The 13,759-nt window shown below is 36.4% G+C and overlaps 1 protein-coding gene across 1 annotated transcript in view; it reads left to right on the top strand.

Annotated features, from left to right (window-relative positions):
• KCTD3 (potassium channel tetramerization domain containing 3) overlaps nucleotides 1-13,759 on the top strand; it is a 63,229-nt gene that overhangs the window by 15,295 nt on the left and 34,175 nt on the right. The window contains exon 9 of the mRNA XM_068541820.1: nucleotides 10,276-10,466. Coding sequence (XP_068397921.1) covers nucleotides 10,276-10,466 — 191 coding nt within the window. The remainder of the gene's footprint in view (nucleotides 1-10,275; nucleotides 10,467-13,759) is intronic.

The raw sequence follows: 13,759 nt of genomic DNA, 5'->3' as shown, positions 1-13,759 counted from the left end.
TTGAATATATTCCCAGAACTGGAATTGCTGGATCATAGGGTAGATCTATACTTAATATTTTTGAGGAAACTCTATACTGTTTTCCATAGTGGCTGTACCAGTTTACAATCCCACCAACAGTGCACAAGGGTTCCCTTTTCTCCACATCCACACCAGCATTTGTTATCTCGTGTCTTTTTGATGATGGCCATTCTGACAGGTGTGAAGTGATATCTTACTGTGGTTTTAATTTGCATCTCCCTGATGACAAGTGATGCTGAGCATCTTTTCATGTACCTGTTGGCCGTTTGTATATCTTTGGAAAAATGTCTATTCAAGTCCTTTGCCCCATTTTTTAATTGGATTATTTGGTTCTTTGCTATTGAGTTGTATGAGTTCTTTATATATTTTGGATATTGACCCCCTTATCAGATATATGGTTTGCAAATATTTTTTCCTATTCCATAGGTTATTTTTTCACTTTGTTGATAGTTTCTTTTTCTGTGCAGATGCTTTTTTAGTTTGATGTAGTCTTACTTGCTTATTTTTTATTTTGTTGCTTGTGCTTTAGGTGTCACTTTCAAAAAAAAAATTATTACCAAGACACGTGTCAAGGAGCATTTTTCCTATGTTTTCTTCTAGGAGTTGTATGGTTTTAGGTCTTACATTTAAGTCTTTAATCCATTTTGAGTTTATTTTTGTGAGTCCTGTAAGGTACAGGTCAAATTTCATTCTTTTACATGTGAATATCCAATTTTCCTCGCACCATTAATTGAAGAGAAAATGCCTTTTCTCCATACACTATTCTTGGCTCCCTTGTCAAATACTAGATGACTATATATTCTTGGGTTTATTTCTGGGCTCTTGATTCTGTTTCGTAGGCCTGTTAGTCTGGTGATCATCTTAATTATTCCCTTCATTATCTGCTGAGAATTCAGAATAGGAGATTGAATATTTTTGTGTGTTGGGTTAGATGGAAGAGAAACAAGATAAAGCATTTTTATGTGTTAAAGAGAAAGACATGCATATATGTTTAACTTCACAGTTTAACCTTTGAGAGGTAGAATCAACTGCCTTTCTAATCAACTTGGCAGTGAGGTGTTGGAAAGAAAACAGTGAAAGTTATATTGAGAAAGGTCTAGTAGAAAATAAAACAGTGAGGGATTTTATGCTGATATACAGTGTGTTTTTTACCAAAAAAAAAAGAACAACAACATAGGCAAACAAAATTGCTCTGACAAATGTAGCTCATCCATCTTGACCACAAAGAAAGAATCATTGTGTCCTTATATTTCTGCCTTCTTACGGTACCCTCTCCAAACCACAGTTGTGTTTTTAGTTGGAGAGTCTCCTAACTAACCTCCAAATCCCTCTATCTGGCTGGGGTCCATCTCTTGAAGGAAAATAGGCAAAGGGAAATCCTAACTGACAGAATCTGATGTGACAAATCATTTCAGCACTGAGCAGAAATTACGGATTTGGGAGTGGGGAAAGGAGTGGGGAGATGTGGGAAGGAGGGAGAGCTCTTCAAAATAAGATAACTCAGCTCTAGAGTTATGAGGTATCCCCTCACACTGGTCAGAATGCCCATCATCGAAAAATCTACAAAGAGTAAATGCTGGAGAGGGTGTGGAGAAAAGGGAACCCTCTTGCACTGTTGGTGGGAATGTAAATTGATACAGCCACTATGGAGAACAGTATGGAGGTTCCCTAAAAAACTAAAAATAGAACTACGGTATGACCCAGCAATCCCAATACTGGGCATATACCCTGAGAAAACCATAATTCAGAAGGACACATGTACCCCAATGTTCATTGCAGCACTATTTACAATAGCCAGGACATGGAAACAACCTAAATTGTCCAACGATAGATGAATGGATAAAGAAGATGCGGTACATATATACAATGGAATATTACTGAACGATAAAAAAGAACGAAATTGGGTTATTTGTAGAGATGTGGATGGACCTAGAGTCTGTCACACAGAGTGCAGTAAGCCAGAAAGAGAACAACAAATATTGTATATTAATGCATATATGTGGAATCTAGAAAAATGGTACAGATGAACCTATTTTTAGGGCAGGAATAGAGACGTAGACGTAGAGAATGGACATGTGTACGCAGGGGGAAGGGGAGAGTGGGACGAATTGGGAGATTAGGTTTTACATAAATACACTACCATGTGTAAAATAGATAGCTAGTGGGAACCTGCTGTATATGGCACAGGGAGCTCAGCTTGGTGCTCTGTGATGACCTCAATGGGTGGGATCGGGGGGGCATGGGAGGGAGGTCCAAAAGGGAGGGTATATAGGTATACATATAGCTGATTCACTTCATTGTACAGCAGAAACTAACACAACATTGTAAAGCAATTTTACTCCATTTAAAAAACAATAACTCAGCTCTAGAGGCTCCTGATGAGAAAAGGTTGGGAAACCATCTAGTTCCATAAAAATTGCTTCTGAATATTGAGAAATGAATTGGACTTTTAAGTTATGATTTATTGGGGTATTATTTTATGCCAGGCATTACACTAAAGGCTCTTGTATACATGTTCTCATTTAATTATTGCAACAACCTGTGGCATAGATCTCATCATCCCCATTTTACTAGTGAGGAAATCAGTTTGGAGAAAAAAGTACCCCAGGTCATCCTGGGAGAGAAGTGACAGGATTCTCAACTAAATCCTGAGTCTGAAGCCACTGCTCTTCACCACTGTGCCCACCATGCCTTTCTTTTAAATTACAGCCTCCCAAAACATTGCTATTCCATTTGCATTTTAATTGCTCAAAAACATCTTACAATCAATATTACCTTGTTGCTCCATGTGATTGTATTGAGGTCTGGGTGTCAGGAGCTGTTAATACCTCTCTCCATCCCAAAGCTTCCCATGTCCCTGGCACACAGTAGATAGCTAAGAATGCATCAGAATAAATGCTGTGTTCCTGGTCTCTGGTGTTAGTAATGCCAAACAATTTTGACAACATTAGTAACTCTTTGACTCAGTGGGACAGGCAGTGGGCTCAGTCTGAGGGCTACCCCTCCTCACCTTGTGGTTTCTATTCCTACGGGAGTGGAATGGGGTGGAAACATCTAACAAACAAATCAACTGAACAACAAAGTTTCAGCTACAGAGACTTATGAGAAGAAAATAACATAGGTGACTTGGTGTATTAGTTTCTTACTGCTGTTCTAACAAATTACCACACATTTAGTTTCTTAAAACAACACAGTTACCATCATCACTCAGTTCTGGAGTTCAGAAGAGTTCAAACCAGATCTTGCTGGGCTAAAATCAAGATATTGGCAGGGCTGGGTTTCTTTTGGAGGCTCCAGCAGAGAATCTGTTTCTTTGCCCTTTCCAGCTTCTAGAGGCCGTCTGTGTTCCTTGGATCACAGTTCCTTTTTCTGTCTTTAAAACCAGCAGCATAGCATTTTCAGATCTCTTCCCTAACTCCCACTCTCCTACCTCTGCTTATAAGGACCTTTATGATTACATTCATTGCACCTGGATAATCCCTCCATCTCCTTAATTTAATCACAACTGTGAAGCCCCTTGGCCATATAAGGTAACATATTCGCCAGTTTCAGCAATTTGGAGGAGGACATGTTTGGGAGCCATTATTCTGCTTACCACATTTGGTGAGGAGTGGCATAGTTCAGATGGATAGGACAGACATCAACTTGGAGGTGAATATTAGTCTTCTAGTTTGGATTTTAATTAGCTTATACGAGACACCTACTGAGACAGGTCTTTTTTTTTTTTATTTTGGAGTATAGTTGATTTACAATGTTCTGTTAATTTCAGGTATATAGCAGAGTTGATTCAGTCATACACATACATATATCCATTCTTTTTCAGATTCTTTTCCCATTTAGGTCATCACAGAATACTGAGTAGAGTTCCCTATGCTTTACAGTAGGTCCTTCTTGATTATCTATTTTATATATAGTATTGTGTGTATGTAATCCTAAACTCCTAGTTTATCCCCCCCCTGCTGCGTTTCCGCTTTGGTAGCCATGTTTGTTTTCAAAGTCTGTGAGTCTGTTTCTGTTTTGTAAATAAGTTCATTTGTATTATTACTATTTTTTTTTTTTTAGATTCCACACATAAGTGATATCGTATGATACTTTCTCTGTCTGACTTCACTTAGTATGATAATTTGTAGGTATATCCATATTGCTACAAATGGCATTATTTCATTCTTTTTTATGGCTGAGTAATATTCCCTTGTATATAAGTACCACATCTTTATCCATTCCTCTGTCAGTGGACATTTAGGTTGCTTCCATGTCTTGGCTATTGTAAGTAGTGCTGCAGTGAACGCTGTGGTGCATGTATCTTTTCGAATTATGTTTTTCTCCAGATATATGCCCAAGAGTGGGATTGCTGAATCATATGGTAGTTCTATTTTCAGTTTTTTAAGGAACCTCCATACTGTGCTCCATAGTGGCTGTACCAATTTACATTCCCACCAGGGTTGTAGGAGGGTTCCCTTTTCTCCACACCCTCTCCAGCATTTATTGTTTGTAGATTTTTTGATGATGGCCATTCTAACTGGTGTGAGGGGATAACTCACTGTAGTTTTGATTTGCATTTCTCTGATAATTAGTGATGTTGAACATCTTTTCATGTGCTTTTTGGCCATCTGTATGTCTTTGGAGAAATGTCTATTTAGATCTTCTGCCGATTTTTTGAGTGGGTTGTTTTTTTTTTTATATAGAGCTGCATGCTCTGTTTGTAAATTGTGGAGATTACTCCCTTGTCAGTCACTTTGTTTGCAAATATTTTCTCCCATTCTGTGGGTTGTCTTTTCATTTTGATTATCGTTTCCTTTGCTGTTCAAAAGCTTTTAAGTTTAATTAGGTCCCATTTGTTTATTTTTGTTTTTGTTTCCATTACTCTAGGAGATGGATCCAAAAAGATACTGCTACGATTTATATCAGAGTGTTGTGCCTATGTTTTCTTCTAAGACTTTTATAGTATCTGGCCTTACATTTAGGTCTTTAATCCATTTTGAGTTTATTTTTGTGTATGGTGTTAGAGAATGTTCTAATTTCATTCTTTTACATGTAACTATCCAGTTTTCCCAGTACCACTTATTGAAGAGACTGTCTTTTCTCCATTGTGTATTCTTGCCTCCTTTGTCATAGATTAGGTGACCATAGGTGTATGGGTTTATCTCTGAACTTTCTATCCTGTTCCATTGATCTGTATTTCTGTTTTTGTGCCAGTACCATAAGGTTTTGATTACTGCAGGTTTGTAGTATAGTCTGAATTCAGGGAGTCTGATTCCTCCAGCTCCGTTTTTCTTTTTCAGGGTTGCTTTGGCTTTTCGGGGTCTTTCATGTTTCCATACAAATTGTAAAATTTTTGTTCTAATTCTATGAAAAATGCCAGTGGTAATTTGATAGGGATTGCATTGAATCTGTAGATTGCTTTGGGTAGTATAGTCATTTTCACAATATTGATTCTTCCAATCCAAGAACATGGTATATCTTCCTTTCTGTTTGTGTCATCGTCGATTTCTTTCATCAGTGTCTTAGAGTTTTCTGAGTACTGGTCTTTTGCCTCCTTAGGTAGGTTTATTCCTTTTGTTGCAATGACAAATGGGATTGTTTCTTTTTGTTGCAATGGTAAATGGGATTGTTTCCTTAATTTCTCTTTCTGATATTTCGTTGTTAGTATGTAGGAATGCAAGAGATTTCTTTGCATTAATTTTGTATCCTGCTAATTTACTGAATTCATTGATGAGCTCTAGTAGTTTTCTGGTAGCATCTTTAGGATTTTCTACGTATAATATCGTGTCATCTGCAAACAGGGATAGGTTTACTTCTTTTCCAATTTGGATTCCTTTTATTTCTTTTTCTTCTCTGATTGCCGTGGCTAGGACTTCCAGAACTATGTTGAATAAAAGTGGTGAGAGCGGGCAACCTTGTCTTGTTCCTGATCTTAGAGGGAATGCTTTCAGCTTCTCACTGTTGAGAATGATGTTAGGTGTGGGTTTGTCATATAGGGCCTTTATCATGTCGAGGTATGTTCTCTCTATGCCCACTTTCTGGAGAGTTTTTATCATAAATGGGTGTTGAATTTTGTCAAAAGCTTTTTCTGCGTCTGTTGAGGTGATCATATGGTTTTTATTCTTCAGTTTGTTAATGTGGTGTATTACACTGATTGATTTGCAGATGTGGAAGAATTCTTGCATCTCTGTGGTAAATCCCACTTACTTATGGTGTATGATCCTTTTAATGTATTGTTGGATTTGGTTTGCTAGTATTGTGTTGAGGATTTTTGTGTCTATGTTCATCAGTGATACTGGCCTGTAATGTTCTTTATTTGTTGTATCTTTGGTTTTGGTATCAAGGTGATGGTGGCCTCGTAGAACGAGTTTGGGAGTGTTCCTTCCTCTGCAATTTTTTGGAATAGTTTCAGAAGGCTAGGTGTTAACTCTTCTCTAAATGTTTGATAGAATTCGCCTGTGAAGCCATCTGGTTCTGGATTTTCGTTGGAAGTTTTTTAATCACAGTTCCAATTTCAGTATTTGTGATTGGTCTGTTCTTATTTTTTGTTTCTTCCTGGCTCAGTCTTGGAAGGTTGTACGTTTCTAAGAATTTGTCCATTTCTTCTAGGTTGTCCATTTTATTGGCGTATAGTTGCTTGTAGTAGTCTCTTGTGATCCTTTGTATTTCTGTGGTGTAAGTTGTAACTTCTTTTTCATTTCTAATTTTATTGATTTGAGCCCTCTTTTTTTTCTGGAGTCTGGCTAAAGGTTTATCAGTTTTGTTTACCTTTTCAAAGAACTAGCTTTTAGTTTCATTGATCTTTGCTCTTGTTTTCTTTGTCTCTATTTCATTTATTTCTGCTCTGATCTTTATGATTTGTTTCCCTCTACTAACTTTGGGTTTTGTTTGTTCTTCTTTCTTGTATTACTTTAGGTTTAAGGTTAAGTTGTTTATTCGAGATTTTTCTTGTTTCCTGAGGTAAGATGTATTGCTATAAACTTCCCTCTTAGAACTGCTTTTGCTGTGTCCCATAGGTTTTGGATTGTCGTGTTTTCATTGTGATTTGTCTCTAGGTATTTTTTTGATTTCCTCCTTGATTTCTTCAGTGATCCATTGGTTGTTTAGTAGCATATTGTTTAGCCTCCACATGTTTGCGGGTTTTTTTATGGTTTTGTCCTTGTAATTGATTTCTAACCTTATAGCGTGGTCAGTAAAAGATGCTTGATATGATTTCAGTTTCCTTAAATTTACTGAGGCTTGCTTTGTCACCCAGCATGTGATCTGTCCTGGAGAATGTTCCATGTGTACTTGAGAAGAATGTGTATGCTGCTTTCGGATGGCGTGTTCCATAAATATCAATTAAGTCCATGTGTTCTAATGTGTCATTTAAGGCCTGTGTTTCCTTATTGATTTTCTGTCTGGGTGATCTGTCCGTTGACGTAAGTGGGGTGTTAAAGTCCCCACAATTATTGTGTTACTGTCGATTTCTCCTTTCATGGGTGTTAACATCTGGCATATATATTGAGGTACTCGTATGTTGGGTGCATATGTATTTACAATTGTTATATCTTCTTGGATTGATCCCTTGATCATTTTGTAGTGTCCTTCTTTGACTCTTGTAACAGTCTTCATTTTAAAGTCTATTTTGTGTGATATGAGTATTGCTACTCCAGCTTTCTTTTGATGTCCATTTGCATGGAATACCTTTTTCTATCCCCTCAGTTTCAGTCTGAATGTGTTCCTAGATCTGAAGTGGGTCTCTTGTTGACAGGATATATATGGGTCTTGTTTTGTATCCATTCAGCCAGTCTGTGTCTTTTGTTTGGAACATTTAATCCATTTACATCTAAGGTAATTATTGGTATGTATGTTCTTATTGCCATTTTAGACACTTAGGTTCTTTGACATATATATCTATTGTCATACGATTTGTGGTTCAGTATGCTTATAGTAAGTTTCAAAATCTTGTAAGGCATGTCCCCTCCACTCTGTTTCTTTGAGATCTTAATGTGGAAGATAACCATGTTCTCTCTTTGCATAGCTTTTCCGATTTCAGAGCATTGGTTCACTAGGCAGCAGTAAGGAGATGGAGTGCTGTAATATCAGAGCTTGTTCTGTCTTGTTTTACTTACGTGAAATTTTGTATTACACGTATGGAAAATTATAGAGCAAATGTTGCTTTTTCTTTGTACTTAATTTTAACTTAAAAATAGAAGTAAATTCACATATCTTATTGAGTTAAATTATGTAATTGTTATAATCACTCTCAAATATGCTGTCCTGATTGTTTTACTCTTTTTTGGCATCTCTTTATTTTATTATTTATTTATTTATTTATTTTTGGCTATGTTGGGTCTTCGTTTCTGTGCGAGGGCTTTCTCTCGTTGCGGCAAGTGGGGGCCACTCTTCATCGCGGTGCGTGGGCCTCTCACTGTTGCGGCCTCTCTTGTTGCGGAGCACAGGCTCCAGACGCGCAGGCTCAGTAGTTGTGGCACACGGGCTTAGTTGCTCCGCGACATGTGGGATCTTCCCAGACCAGGGCTCAAACCCGTGTCCCCTGCATTGGCAGGCAGATTCTCAACCACTGCACCACCAGGGAAGCCCTCTCTTTATTTTATAATCCCCTAATTTTTCTAGAGAAAAATTATTTAGAAGTACACTCTTTGTAAAAGATTAGATCGTATTTTTAAAAAGATTAGATCATATTTACTTTTATTATTTTTAAAAAGATTAGATCGTATTTAGTTTTATTATTTATATTCCTCAGTGATCACAGGATTACATCATTCACCTCATTAAATAGATACAGCATCTCTTTCTTGAACAGTGTATGAGTCTAGTATATGTCTGCATCCACATAGCAGCATATTATCATTATTCTTGAAGTGCTGGCAATTCCTGCTTTGTGTCCAGTCTGACAGTTCCTAAGAGCCATCTCTATTTCATTTCTCAATGTTTGTCAGTATTTAGAGTTTATTAGATAATTATTTCCATTTGTGTATTTCAACACATGAATCCCATCTGGTGGCTGAAGTGGGTAATTACAGACCATCCATTGCCTAGGAAAAAATAATACATATTTCTGTGTATTGCTTTTAAGTTTAAGGAAATCATTAGTTCTTGAAATTAATAAGAAGGTTGAATTGCATATTTTTGTGAATTATAGTTGTATTACTTTATTGTACATTTTTAAACAAAAATGAAGCTAAAGTGATTTTATTTAGGTTGTTAGGTGATCATCATTTATGAATACTAAAGTTTGATTTTTGTGGTGAATATGTCATGTAGTATATAAAGGAGCACTTAATTTCTTCACATTTATTTGTTCTCTTTAGGTAAGGCAAAGAGAATCTTTACAGTTTTGTTTGTATCACTTGTTTGGTATAACTTTAAAAAATAGATACTCCATAGTTAAAGTTCAGGTCATTTATTGTCATGATTGCTTAACTGTAGGTTTTAAGTGTATGAAGGCTTACTGTATAATCACAGAGAATACATGTCTGAAAGACTTAAATTCAGTTAGAACAGAAAAAATTATTAAAAATTTATAGGTGTGTTTATCAGAAGTTAAATATTAAAGCATTTTTATTCAGTCAACTGCAAATCTGAGTCATGATAATAAGTCTTTACATATGGGGAATGAATAGGCTCATGAGACTTTTTTCATTTAGAGTAAAACCTTTAAAATCCAGTCCTCAGAGAATGGTTTCCAAAGCCCCACATTTTATTCATTTGATAGTGCCAAGATGTTGGAGTATATATCGTATACCAGATCACTCCATTATCTTAGTTTCCATGAATAGACTATCATCTGAAGTTTCAAAAAAAACGATTGGTTGAGTTTCAGTTAATAAGAGTAACTGAATAACTGATCAGTAACTGAAAGGAATAATAATTAGCCTGAAACTCTGATTTTTGTTGACTATTTCTATCCATCGATAATCACAGTACCAAATTTTTGTGTAGAAAAGTGAAAGGTACTACCTTTTTTTTTTTTTTTTTTTAAGTTACTAAAGCTTTTACAATTTGAAGGACTTTGCTAAATTATTCTTTGGAGAAGTATAGAACTCTAGGCTCCTTTTAAGTGGTTTATATGTTCTCTGTATATAAATATAAGGTACCTCAGGCGTAATCTGGCTTTGTAGAGGATATAGATCAACAAAATTTTATATTTAATAAATATAAAGGTAGATACATAGCTGTGATTCAATTTATTTTGGAACGTTCATTTGTGTTTTTTTGCGTTAAGTGCTGCTGAGTCTCACTTACGTGTCTGTTCTTACTTAACAGAATCAAAGAATCTTCAGGATGGCAGCAAGTGTTTACAAGCCCGTATTTGGATTGGACTATTGAACGAGTAGCTTTAAATGCAAAGGTGGTTGGAGGTCCACATGGAGACAAAGACAAAATGGTCGCCGTTGCCTCGGAGAGTAGCATCATCTTATGGAGTGTCCAAGACGGAGGGAGTGGAAGTGAAATTGGTAGGAAAAATCTTGTTTACGCTGTTGTATATAACGTCCTGAAGTTTAAGAGGGATTGCCCATAAATATCAAAACTAGTTATTGGACTAGTTGTTAGTTAGCTAGAGCTGCTGCATCTTATTTTCAGGGTCCAGTAATGTACAGGGCTGCTCAGTGTGCGAGGAATGACCTGGTAAGGAGGGAAAAACACTGAAACCTGACTGCTCTGGAAGAATGTGCTTTTCCTGAATCCTATTTAGTGGTGGCTGCTTTCTCTCCACCTCTTTCCTACCACTGGGCCCGAAGATGGGGTGAATGACTTTCTTGTTCCTCCTCATTTGTTGCTTCTAGGCCAGAAAGTCTCAAGCTTTTAAATCTCTTCTGAATTTCACTTGACATTCTAGTTCAGGACCATTAAGAGTTTTTGTTTGTATAGGTTTTATCTATTGATATTTACCATAATAGGAATTAAAACTGAAATTTTAGTAACTGCTTATTAATTTAAAAAATAACATAAATAAGCCCATTGCATGGTAACATGAATAACATTTTTAATGAAGAATAACTATATTTCCAAAAATTTTTGTGGGAAGAGCGGCAGTGGTTTACAATTTTGTAAACCTCTTTAATGTTTTATTGCATTCTGATACCTATTTCTGCTTTCAGTCTGCTACGTTCTGTTACTCTGGTTGAACTACGTGAAGAGAATTTGGCTTCACACAGATACATAGTTGAAAAAAACATATTTTTATATAGTCTTTTCAGATAATTGTGGATAGTGTTTGCTTCTGTCCCAAAATTTTGAAATGATATCGATGAACTCTGCTCATACAGATCATACTTTGTTAAATTAAAATCCATCAATCTGTTTTGTACTTTGAATGGATCTTTTGTCCTTACATAATTTTATAACATGATGCATTGGTCATTTGGAAAGTGTTGGTTTATTCTGAGTCATGTAGATCTTCCAACTGTTGATACCTTTCATTGTACAAGAGTAAAAAAAAAAAAAATCAATTTTATTACTATAACCACTGATCACATCTCTGAACTCTATTGTGTTAGGAAGTTGTCACGCTCACTGTGGCAGATAAACGTTTTCCAGAATTCTGATATTCACTTGAAACACTGAGTTTGTATCATTAAAGTAACAGGTCCACTTTTCTCGCTTTTTAGGAAAGTCTACCAAATAACCAAATCTGAATTACCAGAGTTTGTTAGTCGTGCTTTCACATGAAAATGGTACGCTATGAGAAGAGCAGCTAGTTTCCTCTCAGCTCCAGCAATTGGGAAGATGCTTCTCCTCGACACAGTCATGGTACTTAGTCACACAGAATATTCAGAAGACATACACTCAAAATTGAGACTTAGTCAATACATATTCTTACACAGATTGCTTCATCCAGGAAATTCTTAAGTTAACCTGGCCTTTTTTTCTTTCATTGAAAATGTGCGGCAGAGAAGAATTTAATCACTACCAGTACAGTTTACTGCCACTGCTTTGATTCATGCTAAGGTGCTTGCCCTTTTTACCCAACATTGCTTTGCACCATTAGTGCAAAGATCAACAGTAATGTTCTCGGATAAAGTGTGATATTCATAAGTTTTCAACATTTTGAATATTTCAACACCATGTGTGTTTGTGGCCAGATACTCAGGTAAAAGATCTCTGATGACTGTCTGGTACTGATACTGGATGAACAGAAACAAAACACCAGGTCCAGCTACATCTGTGTATTCATTTTTGTAAGACAAGAATGCAGTTTTGCAGACAACCTACTGTCTGCACCAGTCTTTAATTCGAGGACTTACTGTGTCATTGAAAAGTGCCAGTGTTGTGGTTTCTTTTACTGACATTTCATCCAGCAGACATGCACCGTCGCCATCCGTCCAAGCTTTCTTAGCCTCCCAGTGATTGTGTGCCCTCCTCTAGCCAGTGCAATGCCATAACTTACCCTGTAGGATGATTCAGTGGCTTTTTCATTTCTAGTTTGAAAATCTGTAACAATCTGTGGCTTTTAAAACGCTTTTTCCAGCTTCATTTAAAATATTTCTTTAAACTCTGAGTATTTGGTCTCAGGGAACCCACAGCTGGCTTTATAATACTGTTCAAAATTGTTCTGTTGCATAGGCACAATAAGGCAAGCTATTAATATCTATAAAGTTGAGGGAAAGATGACTTTTGTTATTTAAAATTTTTACATACGGTTTTGCCCAGTTTGTTCAGAGACTTCCCTTCCTTGAATCAGAGAACCCTACTATGTCGTTATGTATCTTTGTCAGCACTGTTAGATTCAGGTGGTGCAGCTGTGGGCTGAAAGGCAAGTTAAGTATAAGAAAAATATGTTAAAAATTATTTATTTTAGAATAAAATATTTTAAACAGTTTTAGGTAAAATTTAAAAATTAAGAAAGGTTTTCAGAACATTTTAAAAACTAATATTGCAAAACAGCAAAGTGTACTTCTTGTGTTTCTTTGTAGGCACAAGGAAAACTTGTATTTTAAAATAATTATAGCAGATGTAACTGAAGACAACTAATAGAAGCATAGTGGAAGTATTTAGGCCAAACTAAGTTAGTCTTGGGAAACTTAGTTAGTTATACCCCAGCCTACCACCATAAACCATTCTAGAAAATATAAGAACACATATGCAGATGCCATTGTCTAAATGGTGACCTCATCACATGTCATGTAGCCTCTGGAAAACTCCTCTGTACATTCTTGAGATAATGAGAGTTTGTTAAAAAAAAAAAAAAAAGGCAAGTAGTGCTTTAATACCACCATGAAAATAGTCTTGACTTCAGACTTCTGGAGGGTTCTCAGAGACCAAGGATTCCTAGACCATACTTAAAGAGAATCATTGTTCTAGACCATTTTCCTTCCCTTCTCTCCCAGCTACTCCCCCAATCCCTGCGCCTGCCCACATTTCGAATCTCATACCATCCGAATTTATGCTTGATGTAGTCCTCAGCTGCCCTCTAGATTACTATCCTTCATGCCTTTGAAATGACTAACTCTGATTTTCCAACTCAAAAATTCTTTAACTCCACTGGGATCTTCACTCATTACTTCCCTTTTTATAGGCTTGGATTCCATCATTATAATCACTCTAGCATAGAGCCTCAATTTTCTTGTATCTTTCCCTTTGCCTTACCTACCTGGAGAAACGACATCCCTGGCCAAATCGACCTTTCCCCCTGAATATTAAAGGTGGTGAGGAAAAAGAAATGCATATGCACACAAAACAATAGTCTCAATCCGTGACCTCTACTCTCAAGTGGGCCTTTAAAGGCTACCCAGAAATCCTACTACAT

The sequence above is a fragment of the Eschrichtius robustus genome, chromosome 3, assembly GCF_028021215.1.
Source record: "Eschrichtius robustus isolate mEscRob2 chromosome 3, mEscRob2.pri, whole genome shotgun sequence".
Lineage (NCBI taxonomy): Eukaryota > Metazoa > Chordata > Mammalia > Artiodactyla > Eschrichtiidae > Eschrichtius > Eschrichtius robustus.
The sequence above is the reverse complement of the archived record's forward strand: the minus strand, read 5'-3'. Positions and strand labels throughout refer to the sequence as shown.